The sequence below is a fragment of the Pelophylax lessonae genome (assembly GCF_965119305.1).
Source record: "Pelophylax lessonae genome assembly, chromosome: 8".
NCBI classification, from domain to species: Eukaryota; Metazoa; Chordata; class Amphibia; order Anura; family Ranidae; genus Pelophylax; species Pelophylax lessonae.
Window position 1 is genome coordinate 210181248 of NC_138775.1, and position 19714 is coordinate 210200961.

At 43.5% G+C, this 19714-nt stretch overlaps 1 protein-coding gene across 10 annotated transcripts in view; it reads right to left on the reverse strand.

Moving 5' to 3' along the window:
• Window positions 1-19714, reverse strand: part of PRRC2C (proline rich coiled-coil 2C) — a 138955-nt gene that overhangs the window by 57118 nt on the left and 62123 nt on the right. For all 10 annotated transcript variants that reach the window (XM_082266566.1, XM_082266567.1, XM_082266564.1 and 7 more), the window contains 5 exons: window positions 19466-19712; window positions 19108-19321; window positions 11132-13429; window positions 7252-7487; window positions 2500-2651 (listed from right to left, as the gene is read on the reverse strand). In XM_082266566.1, the coding sequence (XP_082122692.1) occupies window positions 2500-2651; window positions 7252-7487; window positions 11132-13429; window positions 19108-19321; window positions 19466-19712 (3147 nt within the window). The remainder of the gene's footprint in view (window positions 1-2499; window positions 2652-7251; window positions 7488-11131; window positions 13430-19107; window positions 19322-19465; window positions 19713-19714) is intronic.

The following is a 19714-nucleotide window of genomic DNA, read 5'->3' on the forward strand; positions in this document are numbered from 1 at the left end:
CATGCAATGCAGTTGCCGCGCATTTCAAAAAGTAGCATGCACTACTTTGGTGCTGTGCGATTTTAGCCTATTCGTAAATAGGGCATAAGAAACACTGCACAAAACTGCATGTGAATTGCACAGGAACTGCACAGTGTTCCTGTACAGTTCACATGCAGTTCCTAGTAAGAAAGGAACTGAAATCATTATCATCGACTCTCAATTAGTAAAAAAACACGAGAGGCACACATTAACTTAAAGTGTTAGTCCACCCTAAAACTAAAATCCCTGCATCTATAGACCTCCAAGATCTAACACTAACCTATCTAACTCTGAAAAGACGAAATCCGTATACTCACCTTTTTTGAAGCAGATCCGATCCTGTCTCCAGCAGCGGAAGCTTTGCAGAGAACATGGCGGAGAAATGAAATGGAAGTGACGTCACCCATAGACCTTCTATGGGGCTTCCATTGTGAGCGGTGTCCGCAGCTGACAGCTCATCGTGGGATCGGGTCTGATCGGCTTCAAAAAAAAGGTATGTATACCGATTTTTCTTTCTTTACAGGGCTAGATACATTAGGGTTAGATTGTGGAGGTCTATAGATGAAGGGATTTTAGAGTTAAGGTGGACTTCTTGTGGTTTAACAAAAACATTTCATTATGAATGCTGTGTAGACAAACCATCTGGTCTTTCACAAACAGGTTAGAGGGGGGGCTGCAGTTAAATACAGTGGCAAGAAAAAGCGGTGTGGCAAGATCTGTGACTGTTTAATGGGTGTGTTTCTGAGTGATCAGTTTAAAGCAGAGCTCCAGGCTCCTTCTGAAAAAATTAAAGTCAGCTACAAATACTGTATTTAATATTAGGACACTTACCTGTCCACTAATCAAGCGGTGTCTTCATCCAAGCCGACTTTTAAATCGGCTCTCGGATGCTGCCGCCGCCATCTCTGGTAAGACTTCACAGCCCGCTCCCTGCTGCGCATGCGCGCTTTGTGAATGGCCCAGCGGTGAGGGGAGGAGGAGGGGGGCCGAACTTCCGGAGGAGTTTGCTGTGGCGAAGTCAGCTGGAAGTGGGAGCAGGTACCTGTCAAAACCAGGTACCTGCGCCGCCTCTCTCTCAAAAGGTGCCAAATGTGGCAGCAAAGGGTGGGGGGGGGGGAGGCAAATAAGTGGAGCTTTTCCTTTTGGATGGGGCTCCCCTAACCGTTTGCTGCCTGTATACAGCGCTCTCCTGCACTGGATCACGTACCTAATATGCCACCGCGCGCTGGCCTAAGGTGCGCACCTATGCCGCCCCGGCTGTGCTGCGATGGACTGCAGCACAAACCAATCAGCAGGTGCCAGTCACTGATTGGTCGCCAGGCTCCCAACGATCGGCTCTGGACATCAAAGAGCCCTGTGTAGGTAAACACAGGGCTCTCTTCTGACAGCAGCAATGTGTTTTTTTTTCTTCTTCCTGCAAGGCAGAAAGTAAAAAAGAGCACACTGCTTCACCGAGTCGCCAATACTAGTTAAAAAAAAAAAAAAAAAAAATTAAATTCCATAAATATATTCCATATTTTTTGGAAGCTATAACTTTTGCGCAAACCAATCAAAATATGCTTATACGAATTTTTTTTTTTTACCGAAAATATGTAGCAGAATACATTTTGACCAAAATTAATGAAGAAATTTGATCTTTTACATTTTTTTATTGGATGTGTTTTATAGCAGAAAGTAAAAATTTTTTATTTATTAATTTTTTTTTTCAAATTGACAGTCTCTTAATAGCGCAAAAAAAAAAAAAAAAACGCAAGGGTGATCAAATATCACCAAAAGAAAGTAATTTGTGAGAAAAAAGGACATACATTTTATTTGGGTACAGCGTCGCACGACTGCACAATTCTCCGTTAAAATAATGCAGTGCCAAATTGTCATGAAGGGGGGAAAACCTTCCGGAGGTCAAATGGTTAAACACATGGTGTTTGTCTATTGTTGTGACTTAAGACGAGGATCAGATCACATACTTTTTCTTGCCACTGTAGGAAGGCTCATTCGGGAGGATTTGCTTCACCATTATGCATTAAGGTAAAAAACAAAATCTGGTCTGCTGCAGGATCCCCCCAGCCCCCCCCCCCCCCCTATTACCAGAGCCCGATCCAGTAACATTCACAAGAGCAGCAGCTCTCCCTGCTGTCTCCCTCCTTATTGGGCAGATTGGGCCAGTGACAATGTAGCAGGGGGCGGGGCCAAGTCCTGCTATCTGTCAATAGACCTATGGGGGCACTGGACAGATAGGAGGAGCTAGGAGCACTGGCGGGGGACCTGAGAAGAGGAGGTCCAGGGTCATTCTGCAATTCCATTGCATAAAGCAGGTAAGAATAGACATTTTTTTTTTTTTTTTTTTTAATATATATTCCTTTACAATCACTTAAAAAAAAATAAAAAAATGATCAACGCCCTTACAACCATCCAAACCTCCATTTCTTTATTTTTGTATGTCGACTGTGAATCCAATAAATCCTGTTTGAGAAGCTATACCTGGACAGTTTGCTCTTCTTTCTTTCTACGCTCTTCATCTTGTAGTCGCTTTTGCTGCTTTTTAGATACTACTTCAGTGAAACCATCATTGAGGTTAGATTGAGAATCCTCAAGTGTCGTTACTTCAGGATGATCATCTATAATTACAACACCTTATAAAAAAAAAAAAAAAAAGTAAGTTATTCTCAATAGAACTAGAAACAGATTATAAAACAATGGAAGTTAAAAAAAAAAAGTTGAGAGAGATATAAAACTTCTATAAAAGTTGGTTGATAATTAACAAAAAAAAGAATTTTGCCAGTTATTTCAAGAAATGAATTTTTTTTTTTTAAAAGGTTTTTGTTTGGATAGCATTTTTTTTTCATTAATCAACTGGTTTATTCTTAATAAGTTTGTCACAATACAATTGCACTGTGTTACAAAGGGCTCTATAAACAAAGATGGTAGAGCTGCACGATTAATCGTTCAAAGATCACAATCCCGATTCGACCCCACGCGATCCTAAACCAGCATTTCTACGATTCATGTACTTTCAGGCTTGGTTTTTTCATCTTTCAGCGGGATTCCCCCACTGACAGTTGAAATGTAAAAAGAAAAAAAAAAAAGAAAAGAAAAGAAAAAGAAAAAGCTGCAATCATTCACTTATCTGAAGGAGACAGATAAAAAAAAAAAACCTTGCATCTTCTTATCTGCCTATCTGTCCTTCTGTTTATTTATTTGCAGGTCAAAGGGATGAACCCAGTTTAAAGCAACCTAATCAAGTAAAACAAAACATTTTTTGAGGGGTTTTATTAAAAGGTTTCTCCGTTTAACCCCTTAATTTACTCAAAACACCCTTATTAACACTCATTCTTCTCCATTTATCATTTCCCTGCTGATTTGTATTTACTTCTATTTGATAAACTATTAAAAAGAAATGTCACTTGCCTTGTTCATTAATATTTTTTCACTTAACATATTTACACGTTTCACATTGAAAAGCCCAAAATAAAAAAAAATAAAAAATACATTTAATTTGTAAAATAACTTTTCAATGCTTTGTATCATTGCTGACAGCTGAAGTGTAAACAAAAAAGTTGGGGTACGTATCAGTAATTGGTAATAAGAAAAAAAAAACTAATATAAAAAAACTTAATGGTATTTTTTTTTTTTTCTTTACACATGACATTTTTCATTACATTTCTTTTAATTTGATTAATGCAAAGAGTATGGTCTTATTTTATTGCCATCTTGATTGTTAACCTAATGTTCAGGGCTTGTAAATCTTGAAAATGTAAAAAGTTCTTCAGAATCGTGATCTTTATTCTAAGCAAAAGAAATTGTAATTCTCATTTTATCCAGAATCGTGCAGCTCTAACCGATGGGCAAATGCAAAAGCCAAAAAAAAAAAGAAGAAGCAGCAAATGACACAGTATGGTACAATTCTTAAAACCAAGGTAGGAGTACAGGCAATATAAGCCCCATATGAAGTAGGTGGGGATATGCAAGGAGGTCAGGACCAAACTCCCAGCAAGCCATGAGGAGGAATGTGGTCAAGTAAAATTTAAGAATATTTGCACCCATAAGTCACATGACTTAAGCCCCGTACACGCGCATCGAAAATTGTCAGGGAAATTTTCGTCCAACGTCCGATCTGCCGATTTTCAGCTTGTTAGTATGATGCTGCCGACAACCGACTCCGACTTTCAGGCCGAAAAAAATCTGGTGTACAGACTAAAATTTTTGTTGGCCGTCAAAACACGTCCGATTTTCGTGCAGTCAGTACAGATTGTGACAGGGAAAAATCTTATGAGCAAGACTGGGCATGCTCAGAGAAGAAAAAACACAAAGAAAGCAATCCAACACATGACATCACTTCTGAAGCAGATTTTTGTTGGGCGAGAAAATTCGTGTGCAGTCTAGGCACATTCCAACCAACAAAACACCACTCTGGACAAAAGACGATCGGTCGGCCGATAATCGTTGCGTGTGTACGGGGCTTTAGGAATCATAATGGGCCATGTGCAGATGGGATCAACTACAAGTTATGATGGATAATATCATAAGGGTTTCTACATGGCAATTATATATTACAGATTTTATTAATTTTCTCTGGACATCCGCTGTGCATTTAAATCAAGGGAGACTCAGACTAGCATTAATATTACTCTGCCACTCCGCCATGGTGAGGGTTTTAGGTTTTATTTTGCAAGAAGCTTCTGAGCAATCAAGAGTAGTAATACACTGCCGAAGAGATGACTCCCTTAGTTCAGCAGTCCAAGAAGGTCCAAAGTGGACCCCATTACATTATGTACTAGACAACCTGTTTCTACAGGTGGGCAAGGCGACTCCATATGTATGAATGTAGCAAGCGTACCAACCACACTTGGAGCACAAAGGAATCTACAAAATTGAGCCAATTTAAGCAGGGTTAGGTAACGGATGTACTTCTGTACGTTTATCTGGGTAATAAGAAGTACCACCACCCATCAAGTGCACCATTTCCCAGGTATGATTTTCAGCATAAGCAATCCAGGACACACCATGTTGCAGAAGGATGCCATACAGGGGAAGATGTACATTCTGGAGCAGAAAAAACAGCAAGCAGATTCTTTAGTGTTCTTTGTATGTCATTTTGGGGCTGAGGGAATGGTTTGAAAGACCGGCCACAATCGTAAGTGGCAAAACTAGCAACTTTTGAGTTTGTAAGGTTTTCAGAAAATATTACCTGCCCCAAAACAAATATTCAACCATATTTCAAAGTCAGGAAAGGTATTCATTTACTGTAGCTTAGATTTTTTTTCCCCATCAGGTTACCAAACCGCTCCATAAAAAAAATTTAGGATATAGCAAAAAGGTCTGGGCAGGGATTTTATTCTAGTGACCCCAGCAACACCCAATGAAAAAAGTGCACAGGCATATGATGAGGAATAGCGGTCTGGGAGAGTATACGGTTTTATAACCAATCCTCATGTATATGATGCTGGACACAACTGTGAAGCAATTATAAAAAAAGGTACAAGGAGTGCCAAACTATTCCCACAGGTTAGTAGGTGTTCAGTAATTTACCCTAAGCATGCCCCTGAAATAAAAGACTTGGTGCACTCCTTAATTTTGTCTTTAACACATTCCGGACCGCCCGCCGCACATTTACTGCGGCAGGCTTGCCCTCTGCGTGAACCGACGTAGGCCTATGTTAGTCGCATGCTCCCGCCTCCACTAGGCAGCGGGGATGCCGATGCAAGGGGCTGGGCGGCCATGATTGCCGCCGGCCACCTGCAATCGCCCCCCGCTGAGAGGGAAGAATGGTCAGCTGTTGTAGACAAAGCTGACCGTTCTCTCTAAAATGATCACAGAGCACCTGTGATCCTTCTATATAGGAACATTGGTCTCTATGGTAACGGTAGGATTACCTTACAGGGTGGAGTGGAACACAGACCACAAAGGGTTATAAAGGTAGATCTTTCAATGCAAAAACGTTTCAATTTTTATTTTTAAAAAAAGGAAAGAAAACGTTTTTTGTACAAATACCAAGTACAAGGACTCAAGTCAGATTTCAGACATCCCTGTACATTCTAGTTCTTTCTTCCTAAAGAAATGCAGGCACTGCAGCATTCCTTACTACAAATATCTGGCCAGTTTGAGAATGATGGCAGACTACCATTTATAGGTTTAAGGACATGTCAATGTAACCATGAATGCCTATGAAAATAGAATGGCAGGTACAAATCTGCACAAAAGGTTCACCAAATTTCCTGCAATTTACAAACCTAGAGTTAAACTTCAAGTCAACATAAAAAATACAAGAAGGGGGGAACCCTTCAGAATCTAAAAATGCAGTTCCAACATTCTCTTAGGCTAGGTTTAAACTTGAGCATCTGCTTGTAAATGCGTTTTCTGATGCATTTTTCATGCACTCCCATTACATTCTTTGGGGACAAAACATGCATTGTAACACCAAAAGAAGAAAAAAAAAGCCCATGTACTTCTTTACAATGGGACACAAAGGAGAAAGGCACAGGTGTAAACAGGCCCCATAGAAAAGAATAGTAATAGTTGTGCACTGTCACACAATCACTAGTGCACGTGACATACTTAAAAATTTGTAAAGGTTCCCATACCCAGTTTGGCTGTATATAATATTGCATTTCTATTTGCCATCTTCACCTCATCGTCTCTATTACCAGCACAGATATTAACACTGCAACATGAAGGGATGGAAAATCTTCCAATAGGGAATATACCTTTGAAACTGTCCAGATAAGAAAATCTCTCCAATGGGGGAGGGGTATCACAGCTCAGAGATAATGATAACAGCCCCTTCATCACGTGCCAATTGCTCAGGCATAGCGCTCCCTCTATATCTGGATGTACCTGGTAATTTGTGCAGGTAAGTTGCTAAGGAAACAGCAGTGGAGTGCTGACAGTGGGAAAACATTTTTAGACGCAAAGTCTAAAGCACTTCCCTACTCTCTTTTCTTGGATAGATCCACTTCAAAGACAAAATGGTTTAAGGGCCAGTTCACACCACATGCAGTCCAGTGCGTTTTCTTTTCTGCATCAAAAATGCACATACCAATGCAGTCAGTTCAAGAAAAAAAGTAGCACACTGCATTTTTCCTGCACTGGACTAGAAAGCTGGAATGCATCAAAAACGCGCATGCAGAAAAGCATCTGGAACGTTTCTATGGTGTGAACTGACCCTTAAGAAAATACACTTTTGCTTTAGAAAACAGATGTGTAGGTTACATGTTTGTTCCGAAAACGACATACTTGCATAATTGTTCAGGTCAAACTGCGATAATGCATCCACCTTCTCCTTAGGCTTTTTTACTACCAGCTTGGCATCGTCTTTCTTTTTGCTAGAAGAATCTTTGATGGTCTTTGATGCAGTGGCACTTCCATCATCTGAATGCTGGTGATAGCTGTGATAGTGGTGATTGTGGACAGTGCTGCTGCCTCCAGATGAATCTGTTGCATTCATGCCAGGTATCTGGTCATCTATAAGACTGATCAATAAGCAGATAAATTGTTTACAGTGCAAATGCATCACAGATACAAAATGAGTGCATTATAAACAAAGAAAACACCCTTCAGCTTTTATTAATTTAATTGGAAGTGACTGCTGGACTGTATGTTGTTGGCTAAAACACCCACTAATTTTGACCTATTTTACTGAAGTTTCACATTCAAAACTACATGTCTTAGATAAGCAGAGAAAAGCATAGATAAGATGAATGGGAATGTGCAGATAGACATCAAGATGCCATGTAAGAGATTTACTAAAACAAGCGCACTCAGAATCTGGTACAGCTGTGCACGGTAGCCTGTAACTTCAGCTTGATCAATTAAGCTTTGTCAAAAAAAAAAAAAAAACAACTGGAAGCCAATTGGTTTCTAGGCAGAGCTGCACAGATTTTGCACTCTTCCGTTTTAGTAAATCAAGCGCCATTGTATTCCCCTTGTCTCAGGGAGGCAATTACAGACATTCTGGATTCCATGCAAAATTTTGGAATTTGGATATTGGTTATGGAATTTTAAGTTCACAATTGGATGAATAAAGTAGGAAATGCAACGCTCAACATGTAAGGTAATTTGACCTGAACTAACTTAAGTCCAGTATAAGGTAGAACATGCAAAGAAATAAAATGAATTCAAATTAATTCAACAGTCCAGTGGCAAAGCTATTGCTCGAAATATTAGTCCTCCACCATTGTGGTAACAACCTGTGTCGCCTCGAGTAGAAATGCGCACTCACTTAGTTGCTGTCTAATATATAGAACAGCAAAACGCTTGTTAAAGATAATTTGTAGAGAATGGTTGTTCCATCTATACAGCCTCCAAGGAATCAGAAAAATTTCCTCTCCCTTGTGATCTTTGTTGGTGCAATGACCATCATCTCCCACCCATGCACAAATCACCAACAAAGCAAAGTCTCAAAAGCATAGCATTTATTGGTGAAAATAATAAAAAAAACATAAAAACATCAGTAAAATCATAAAACATTGATGACACTTACATATGCAGCCCCCAAACTAATACAAGTGTGTATATAATATATATATATATATATATATATATATATATATATATATATATATATATATACACACACATACACACACACACACACGCTAGAGTTGCTGGTGGCACTTCCATAAGAGGCCGCCAATCTGAACCAGAGTGGTGGATGGAAAACCTCTATAGCTGTTTCACGTACAAACGCATCATCATACTCCTGACCGCCTATGTATTAGACAGCAACTAAGCCCGGTGAGTGCGCATTTCTGCTCATTGTGGAGGAGACACAGGGTGTTACTACCACAATGGTTGAGGATTAATATTTCCAGCAATCACTTTGCCACTGGACTCTTGAATTTTCAGTTCTTTACACGTTATACCAACTTATACTGGACTTGTGTTAATTCATGTCAAATAACCTTATAGGTTTGTTGAGCACTGCATTTCTTATTTTCATTTCTTAGGCCCCTTTCACACAGGGGAGTCTATCGGCGGACTCAGTTTTTCTCAGCGGGGGATCGATCCGCCGATCCCCCGCTGAGCAGGCAGATGGCTGCTCTGTCTCCGCGCTGTGTGCAGACAGAGCTGTCAGGTCCCGCTGTTCTCTATGGGGCAATCGGATGTGAACGGAACATCTGTCCATTCTCATCCGATCCCATCTGATCCGCTGGACGGATGGAAAATAGGGTTTGCATCCGTCCAGATCTGACGGATCGGATGTCAGCGGACATGTCTCCACTGACATCCGATGCCCCATAGAGATGTATGGGGCATCCGTTCAGATCCGCCTGAAAAACAGACAAGCGGATCTGAATGGTCCGCCTGTGTGAAAGGGGCCTTCAAGTGTTTTTTATATACTTACACTTATTGAACGCAGCTCTTTGATTTACCACTAAGCTCTGACATATTGATTTAGAATTGGATGAATACCCCTGTTGGCCTTTGGTACAGTACAGGTTTGAACAGAAACCTTTGAACCTGCCTTGCAGAGGTAATGACAACTACTCAATGGGACAAGATATGGTCCAGAACATTCTGCAAATCAAAGGGTGGAGATTTTTGATTAATTTCTTTGCACCCCTTTGAAACTACCAACGGAACCCAGGGGTCTTAGACATCTGTGACCCAGAGGGTGGCAACCTGGAACAGACGTCCCTCAACGCTTAGGAGTGACTTGCTGGGCTTTGTGACCCAAGTTGGGATATAAAACTATGGCATTGCTGTGGCCCCTCAAAAATACCAAGGATGAGTACCAAGTGAAAGATAAACATGTATGACCATCACTTTTCGTGAATTTGCATAGAATCATAATTAAGTAATGCACTTACAGAATGTGAAGAAGAAATTAGCATGTCATCAGGAGGAGAGTGGTCATCTGGAAGGTGACAGATCAGCAGGCAAGTGGCTGGTGGATGCAGAGTTCAGCCAATAAGCTGCTAATGCTTACCTGCCAAACTCTGCAACCTTCCAGATAACATGCCGATTTTTTCTTCACAATCTATGAGTGCATTACTTATTTATGCTCACCATACACAGTTTACACTCAGATGGAGACGCTCTCCTTCGCTTATTCTCATTTGTGACCCAAGTCTACCACCAAACGGGCTGAACGTCGGTTTTGCAGATGAAGCCTGGGTGGTGTGGCTAGATGCTCTGCATTTAAGAGCGTTAATATTCTTTTGAGGAATATTCTGCTTTAGGAGGAAAACATTCTCTCCTAAAACATTTTTGATGATTTGGTCAAGTGCCTCACCAAACAGAGGTCTTCCTTGAATAGGCATATGTGTGAAGTGCTTTTTACAGGCAGCTTCAGCTGCCAATGCTTTTAGCTACAATATTCTGTGCATTGTGAATGGATATTAGGTCAGGTCCATTCTGGAAATTGGTTTCATGACATGTTCTAGAGAAGCCTTTTTAACCAGGATGCCAAAGCACCCTGGTGTGCCTTTGGTTTCTTCAGGTGTGCCTTGGTAAAATGCCAGAAAATTGCCCCAAATTCCCAAATAATTGTCAACAAGCCTACCATTTTGTTACAGAAAGCCACAGGTTTTTTTTTTATTCGGCAACATTACAATCTTTGGCAAAGTTCAGACTAGCCACCTGCATCCTAATTAATGGTGTCCTCGGTTAATAAGGAGGATTCCGGGTGCCTGCACAACATCCTTGCTTGCCCTTTCCCTGCCCCTCTCCATCAGCACCAGGTTTACATTAGCTGAGCGAGTGAAAAACACTGGGAGAGAGAGAATCACTGGAATACCAGTCGGTACTGGTGTTCAAAAGTGTAATCCATAATAAACAGGTGGTGACATTTTAATACCCGCTAGGATTACAAATTAAAGCACATCTAAAAGGCAATACTTCATCGGACTTCAAGGGAATGGTTAAAACCAGTATCTTTTGCCATTTAAATCTAATTTGAGGAATTTCTCTTCACTTTCGGTCTTGCAGACAACAGGAAGTGAGAAAATCTCTCACAAGTGAGGAAAACTTCCTCTTAGTCGTAATCATAGCGGGTGCCACCACTAGAAGATCTCCCCTCTAGCACTTAACAGAGACCGCAATAGCAGTGCTATTAACTCAAAGCACAAAAAAAAAAATTAGAACCTCAAAAAAGATTTAGCATTTTTCTTACCCTCTTTTTCCCCTCTGCAAAGAATTGCCACTCCGTCTTTCATTCCTGGGTCCAGAATAGTGCCTGCTGGGTTTGGGAGCGCCAGAATTTCCTCTACGGTTCTGACGATCCATGCCAGGTCTTTGACTGGAAAAACTTCTTTTGGCACTTTCTCTTTTAGGTGGAGACTGAGCCAAGCCATCAGCAGTTTTGCTAGAGGCAGGTGACTGAATACTGGTGGATGTGGCAGCTTTCCGCTCATCTCTTTCCCGTCGTTCATTGAAGTCACTACTTTCTGAAGCAGTTTCCCACTCCTCGTTGGCCTGGTCGGAGGAATTATGATTAGACAAGTCTGGTGTTTTGTTACCAGAGAAATCAGAGGGAAGTTCATGAACCGTACTAGAGACAGGCACTCCTTGATTAGAAGATCCAGTGACCTCAAGAGGTTTCCCAGTATCTTCTCTTTCCCTTTCTTTTAATCGTCTAAATCTTGGAGGCTTATCTTGTCTTGGTGGACGTGTTGGTCTCTGCCGTCGTGGTCTGTCCCTTGAAGGATCAAATTTACGCTCAAATTTAATAAGCGGCCTCTTTTCTCCAGCAGGTAAAGATGGATGCTCCTCTTTGTTTTCCACTTCGTCCAGTCTTGGAGGAGGTGGCGCTCTTAATTCCTGCTGTCTTGGCATCCATTGGTTATCCCTATAATTAGATCTTCGTGGAGGTGGAGGGCGTGACATACGGATGCCAGGCTCTCTTCCCCCACGGCGAAAATTTCCAGCTCCTCTGCCTCTACGGGAAGGTTCTCCTTTTGGCAAGAAACCAGGTTTTGTTCTAGAGTCATCTTCTCTAGGGAAGTGTCTTTCAGATGTTCTACCCTCTGGCCTTGGAGCCCCAGGCTCAGATTTTAAAGCTGGAACCGATTTAGGGGCTCTTTTGATTTCAGATCGGTCATCTCTGCGAGGTTTACTTCTACTTGCGCTTTCCTTATCGGATAAAGGCGTGTCACTTGCACTTTCACGGCCTTCACTGTCAGAGTCTGTTTCAGACCCACGTTGTCTGAGCCTCTTGGGCATAACTTCAAAATCTGAGCTTTCACTCCGAGTTTCACTTTCATCCCTGCGCCTTACAGCTCCAGGAGGAACTTGTTCATTGCGGGGTTTAGGGTCTCTGTAATGTGGGTAGTCTCTACTTTGACCCCTGCCTCCTCTCCCCCTCCCTCCATAGGAACCTCGGTAACTTCTACCTCTGGAGTAGTACTCCCCTCGTCCTCTTCCCCTATAACCTTGTTCAGGAAACCAGTCTCTGTCTCTAGCCTCTTTCCTATAAGCTCTTGGGGGGAGCAGAGGCTCTCTTCGATGAGGTATTGTTGAAGAACTGGTCTGTGAAACCAATGGAGGCTTTGAATCTGGCTTGGGCTTATCCAAGGGAGGTTCCTTGTTTTCCTTGCTAACCACCCGTACAATTTTTTCTTCTTTACTTGGCTGAATAGGTGGTGCGGGCTGAGAAACTGGTTTAGGTGTAATTTCAGATGTGCTTTCTAATGGTTTTTCTGAGTGTAAGGTGTTAGCACTTTGTACTTTAGGAACAGTGGCAGCTTCAGGCAATTGCTTATCTTGTTCAATTTTACTGACTGAGTGAAGAGGACTAGCTGCTGGTTGAGCTAGTGAAGGTTTTCTTTCTACTTTCTCTTGTTTCACCATTTTTTCTTGCCCAAATTTCTCCTCCTCCCTTTCTTTTCTCAATTCACGCTCCTCTTTCATGTCCCGAAGAATAGGTTTTTTGATAGGGCCTGATCTCCTTATGGGTCGATCCATACCTTCATCTCTACTGCGAGAACCAGGTCTTGGGCCCCACCTTGTTTCAGATTTAGGTTTGTAAGGTTTTTCTGGTTTTGGAAGCTCAGGTGCTTTGGAACCCTGAAAACTTTCTTTCCTTGGTTTTTCTTCCACTACTTCTTTTGTAGGTTCTGGAGGTCTAGCAGAAACTTTAGAAGTTGTTGGCAATGTGTCTGCTCTCCTTTCTTCCTGTTTCATAGTGTGTGCTGACTCGCTGGATAAACTTCTGGTCAAGACAGGTTGGATGTCAATGTGGGAAGCATCATCTAAGGTGGCTGGCTTCTCTGTTTGATCAAACACAGAAAGTCCTGTGTCTTGTTCTTCTGCTTGAGGTACCTGAACAGGTTCTGGGTGCCTTATAGGTGCACTGTGTATATCAGGCTCTCGAGATCTCGAGAAGAAGTCAGTTTTGTGTGGTGGTTCAAAAGTAATACGGTCCATTGAGTAAGTTTCAGATATGATGTCCTGATCCACAGAGGTTTCAGATCTAACAAAAATAAATAAAAATAGAAAATAAAAAAAGTAAGTAATCATTTTTAAAACTATTCCAAAATGCACATAAATACACAGACAGTTTGCATAAAAAATACTTATGTGAAACCCATGAGGCTTATTTAGTAATTTGAAAAATAATTCACAAGAAAACAAAAACTGGATTTTTGAATTACAGTAAAATCCTTTTCTCTGAAGTTCATTGACAGACGCAGCTCCATATTCTTCTTCACCACTGGGATATGCTGCTCCCTACAGGAGTAGTACACTAGGCAGGAAAAAAAAAAAAAAAAACAACTTTACCACGCCGTTGGGGCAGTCCCTGAAGGCATACACCCACTCACTCTGCTATAGGATTCAGTTTTGTTGCAGGCACTGTCAGAAGAAAAAAAAAACCCAACCCACTCAGAAATAGAGGGGAGGGTGCTTTATCTGTCAACGAATTTCAGAGAAATGGATTTTAGGGTATGTCAAACAAATCCAGTTTTCCCTATCGTTCATTGACAGACGCAGCTCCATATTCTTAACCATTGGGACGTCCCAAAGCAGTATTTGCATGAGGGGTGGGAAAACAACGCAGAGAGAATGTAATTCCTCAAAGGCTAATCTTAGCCAACCACGTAACATGGAGATCGACCAGGAACAACTGGAGCTCACCTAGAAACAACATACACCCTCAAAAGAGAAAAAAATGCTTTTTTAAACAGCAAAAGAAGCATCCGAGGATGCCAACACATCTACTTTGTAGAATTTAGTGAACGAGTGCACAGACAACCAAGTTGCCGCCTTGCAAACTTCTATTACCAATGCTTGATGGGGAAAGGCTCAAGAGGCACTCAGTGCCCTAGCAGAATGCGCCTTCACAGGGAAAGGTGGAACCTGACCCTTAAGTGAATGCGCCTGTTCCACCGCCTGCCTGATCCATCTGGATATGGTCGCAGCAGACGCAGCCAATCCCTTCCGAGGTCCTTCCGTGAGGACAAAAGTAGAGTCCGATTTCCTGAAAGACTCAGTAACCGCCAGGCAAACCCTAATTGCCCGAACCACAGCCATAGATCGCAAGGCAATTTCCTTGGGATGCTTGGGCTTAGATGGAAATCAGAAACCACCTTAGGAAGAAAGGACTGATTAGGTCAAAGTACCACTTAATCTCTGTGGACGACCAGAGAAGAACGGCAGGACAGCGCCGCCAATTCAGATACTCTGCAGGCAGAGGTAATAGCCACCAAAAAGGCTACCTTCTGTGACTCCAGGGAGAGTCCTCTGCTTACACTAAGTTTTCAAAGGGAGGTTTTTGAAGAACAGACAGTACCAAGTTAAGATCCCACAGAGGTAATGGGGACCATATTGGAGGAGGCACATGACGAACTCCCTGGATAAAAGTGAATCAAACAATGTGTAGCTAAAGGACTGAGTCCCAGAATATTGATCGGAAGGAAGTCTGGACTCTTTCAGAGTCCAGGTCCCCCGGACACACAGCTTTCCAAGTACTGGGAACAGTAAAGAGGTTTGAATAAAACCCTTGAAAGCGTTCCTGAGAGGAAACCGGCACAATCCCCCTTTACGACAGCAGATCTTGTACCGCCTCTCATAGATCCCTTTACCGATCTGAAGATAGGCGTAGATTAGATGGGAAGAATCTGTCCAACGGCTAGGACCTGAATTCGATCTTGTAAACCGATCAGTGCAGCTTGTGGGGCCATTTGTCTTGAATCAAGGATGTCCCTGGTTCCGGACAGAAAACAAAGACGTCCCCCCACACCAGATACAGGTGAGGACGTCCCTTCATGCAGACAAGATTCGTCTGCAGATCTGGAGGGGCCCGTTTCCAGCTTACCCGACCATGTCTTCTTGGAACCCCAAGATGACCTAAATATCTTAGGTGCTTTCTCCTGCGTGCTGAAAAATAAGGGCCCCCCCGTCTATTACGCTGTGACTTGTCCTTACCAGATAGAGGAAGAGGAGTACTATTCCCAACTGTGTGTGTCCTTTGATCAGTTCATCCAACAAAGACCCAAATAGGTGGTCCCCCGTAAAGGGGAGATCTGATAGAGCCTTTTTAGAAGCCTGGTCCTGCTCCATCATCCCGGTCAGCTGCTCAAACAGCCAGGTCAAAAGCTTGGTCAGCAGCTCGAACAGCCAGCCGTGAGTAGGCCGCAAAGCCGCAGCCTAAATTTGGGGGGGCGATCCGGTCACGAGTCGGTCAGCTCTGTCAGCTTGATCACTCACTCAGACAGCCAGCTCCGTCAGCCGTGAGTAGGTGGAAGCCGCGGCCTTAATTTTTGGCCCGATCCACGTAAGGGCATTCGCTGTCAGCTTGGTCAGGTACCCGGAAAGCCGCGAGTAGGCCGCAAAGCTGCGGACTACATTTTTCGGCCCGACCCAGACCCTTGGATGAAGAAACATCCGCTCCCCCCAAGCCTATAACCACTGCAGGGAGCCCAAAGAACATCCCTGCCCCAGACACTAACCCCCAGGGGGCTGGGAACTTGCTTAAAGACCCCCATGTGCAAGCCGGAGAGCCTGACAAGCAACAACGGCATCCACCCCCCCCCCCTTACTGGAGCGAGTGGCAAAGCCAGCTTTTACCTAACCCTGGGAGGGGGTGCATGGGGGTAGGTTGGGGCCAAAAGACCACCGTGACTGTTAAGAGGGCCTGGGGGGAAATGGAAGGGAACCCGGGGGTTTGACCATCCCAAGGAGGGGTTCACTACTCACCATACCGACAATCGGGTGGGTGCCACTCGACAGATTAGGTCTCCACTCATGGTGGGGGGTGCTGACGGCCAACAGGCACACCAATTCAGGGCAAACCAGGTCATGTGCGTCCCAGCGAGGTGTTTAACTCGCGAGCCAGCCCCCGTCCATTGGTTCTCTGTCATGGCGAGGCCTAGCGCGGGGCTATAACCTGCACACGGTCGCTGGGAGAACCTAAGGGTCTAGGATATTCAGTCTGAAACCCAGTCCAACTGTTGATTGCAGTTCTCCCAGGAACATTAACTAGCTAAAAAAATTGATTTTTGTAGGATTTTACCGTAAAATCTTTTTCTCTGATGTCCGTCGACAGACGCAGCCTTAACTTCATGAGCTGAGTGGGTTTATGCTCCTCCCTATAGGCATAGTCTAGGCAGGAAAATTTGAAAGCACATGCCCAGGGGGCTGTCTTTCCAGGCATAAACCCCCCCTGCACAACCCAGAACATCAGTTTAGTTTTAAAGCAGTGAATACAACAGAACCAACCCCAGAGGGGCGGGTGCTGCGTCTGTCGACGGACATCAGAGAAAAAGATTTTACGGTAAGATCTTACAAAAATCGTATTTTCTCTATCGTCTTGACAGACGCAGCCTCATCTCCATGAGCTGAGTGGGAAGCCCCAAAGCAGTATAGGCATGAGGGGTGAGAAAACGCAACCAGACGTTAACGTCAACTCCAAAAGGCTAAACGTAGCCAACTGGGCAACATGGAGCTCAACCAAACAGGAGCTCACCCAGATAAAAGACCCCAAAGAGAAGTACAAACATTCTCTTATGAAACAGCAGCCTGCAAAACATTGCGGCCAAAAGAGGCATCCGAAGAAGCTAACAAATCCACCTTGTAAAATTTGGTAAATGTGTGCACAGACGACCAAGTCGCTGCCTTACAACAGAGGCCTGATGACAAAAAGCCCAAGGAACACAGGGAAAGGAGGAACCTGACCCTTGATCAAATAAGCCTGAACAGCCCTCTGCCTGATCCATCTCGAAATGGTCGCAGCGGACGCAGCCAAACCTTTGCGGAGGACCGTCCGACTTTCTGAAGGACTCAGTAACCGTCAGATAAACACTTATCGCCCGAACCACATCCAGAGAGTGCCAAAGCAACTTCCTTGTGATGTTTAGGCTTCGGACATAAGGAAGGCAACACAATGTCTTCATTCAGATGAAAATCAGACACCACCTTAGAAAGAAAGGACGGATTAGGTCTGAGGACCACTTTATCCCTGTGGACCACCAAATAATGCGGACAGGACAACGCCGCCAACTCAGGGACTCTGCAGTCAGAAGTGATAGCCACTAGGAAGGCAACCTTCTGCGACAGAAAGAAAGAAATCTCCCTAATATTCCCAAAAGGAGGCTTTTGAAGAACAGATAAAACCAGATTAAGATTCCACAGCGGTAACGGGGATCTCCTGGGGGGGCACCAGATGACGCTCCCCCTGAACGAAGTTGCGAATCAAACTATGAGTAGCCAATGGACGTTGGAAGTAAATAGCCAAGGCTGAAACCAGGCCCTTGATCGTACCCAACGCCAAGCGCTGCACAACCCCTTTATGTAAAAAGGCCAAAACCCTAGCTACAGAATACAAGCGAGGGTGCAGCTGCAGCGATTCACACCAAGAAATGTACGATGATAGATCTTCCTAGATGTCGACTTCCTGGCCTTCAAAAAGGGTAGGATCACCGAATCAGAAAGACTTCTATCCTTCAACACCTTGCTTTCAACGGCCAAGCCGTTAAAGCCAGTGACTTTAAAGCAGGATGGAAGATCGGACCTTGAGATAGATCTTCCCGCAAAAGGAAGACGCCATGGAGGATCCACGAACATTTTTACCAGCTCTGTGTTCCAAGACCACCGAGGTCAGCCTGGTGCCACCAGAACGACTAGAATGCCTTCCATCGCCACCCTGCGAATAAACCTTGGCAGGAGAACAAGGGGGTATCGTCGTGACTAGGCCTAGGTCGGAAACTATAACCTGCTCACGCTTATAGGCCAGACTGGGGGGACAAGAAGGATCTAGATTATCCAGTATGAAGCCCCAGCCGGCATCCTTGCTTGAAGATCACCAGGAAATTCTTCCCTGAACACTAGCTAGCAAGTGAGTAAAAAGGAAAACATTATGAAAAGAATAAAAAAACTGAGACCGAAGTCCCAGCAAGAAACCTAGGTCTACTCCTTCTCTAGGCAGAAAACAAACTGATGTGCTGGGTTGTGCAGTGGGGGGTTTATGCCAGGAGGGACAGCCCCCTGGGCGTGTGCATTTAAATTTTCCTGCCTAGACTACTCCTGATGGGAGGAGCGTAAACATTCTCAGCTCATGGCGATGAGGCTGTGTCTGTCGACGAACGATAGAGAAATTTAAATTTTAACAAAGGTTCCCTTTAAAATAAAAAAACACAAGCCAAGACCGAAGTCCCAGCCGGGAAGTACATCCAACTCCTAAACTAGGCAGAAAAACTGAATCCTATAGCAGAGTGAGTGGGTGTATGCCTTTATGGGCGTTGTAAAGTTTTTACCTGCCTAGTGTCCTACTCCAGTAGGAGGCAGCATAACCAATGGTTAAGAATAATATGGAGCTGCGTCTGTCAAAGAACAATAGAGCAAATGGGATTGCACGGCTACTTAAATGTTGTCTTTCGTTTGCTTTTTTTGCTAAATGTCTCCACTTAAAGTGGATGTAAACCCTCACATATACTCAGTGAAGTGAACAGCCTCTGATGCACAGAAATTAAGCAAATCCTCCTACATAAGTTTTACTTGCATATCTGCAGTCTTCAGCTTTCTACATGGTTTAGAAAGTGCAGGAAAGGCCCAGCTTGGCCCAAACAAACTATGCAAAGTATCAAAGCTGGTTAAACTTACACAAACCCGACTTTTCATAGTTGTGTGTGTACACAGCAAAACACACAAACATACCTGTAATCTTCAGGTGCCTCAGAGTCTTTTGCAGATGAGGAAACTTGCGGGGTGTCTGGGTGTGGGTAAGACTCTGCTCCCCACATCATGCGAGGCTCAGATAGCGGGACACCATGATCTCTTACAGATCGAGCCATGTGGTCATATGGTTCAGAAGCAGTTGCTGAAGCATCCATCTGTTCCCGTCTCATCATTGGTTTGGTTGGCATCATCCCTATAAAGGGGGGATCATGAACTTAATTTTGGCCTGATTTGCATGCCAATATATCCACTGCTTTAGTTTTACTTATATTGAGGGTAACTAGCGTAAATATTTAGAAACGTGTATAAGGAAGCAACAATAGATGAAAGATCTTACCAGGATGCATTGGTGGCATATCCATTGTAGGTCTTCCAGACATCATTCTGGGATCCATATATGGCTGCATCATCAGCCAGCGAGGATCAAAAGCCATGGAAGCTAAATGCTGAGGATGTGGTCCTAAAGGCTGGTAAAGTGGCCTGTGCTGTGGAGGAGGAACAGGACTGCTAGAAGGTTGTGACTGGGCAGGTTGGGAGAGTACACCCTGTTGCTGTTGCTGCCACTGCTGCTGTTTCATCTGTTCCT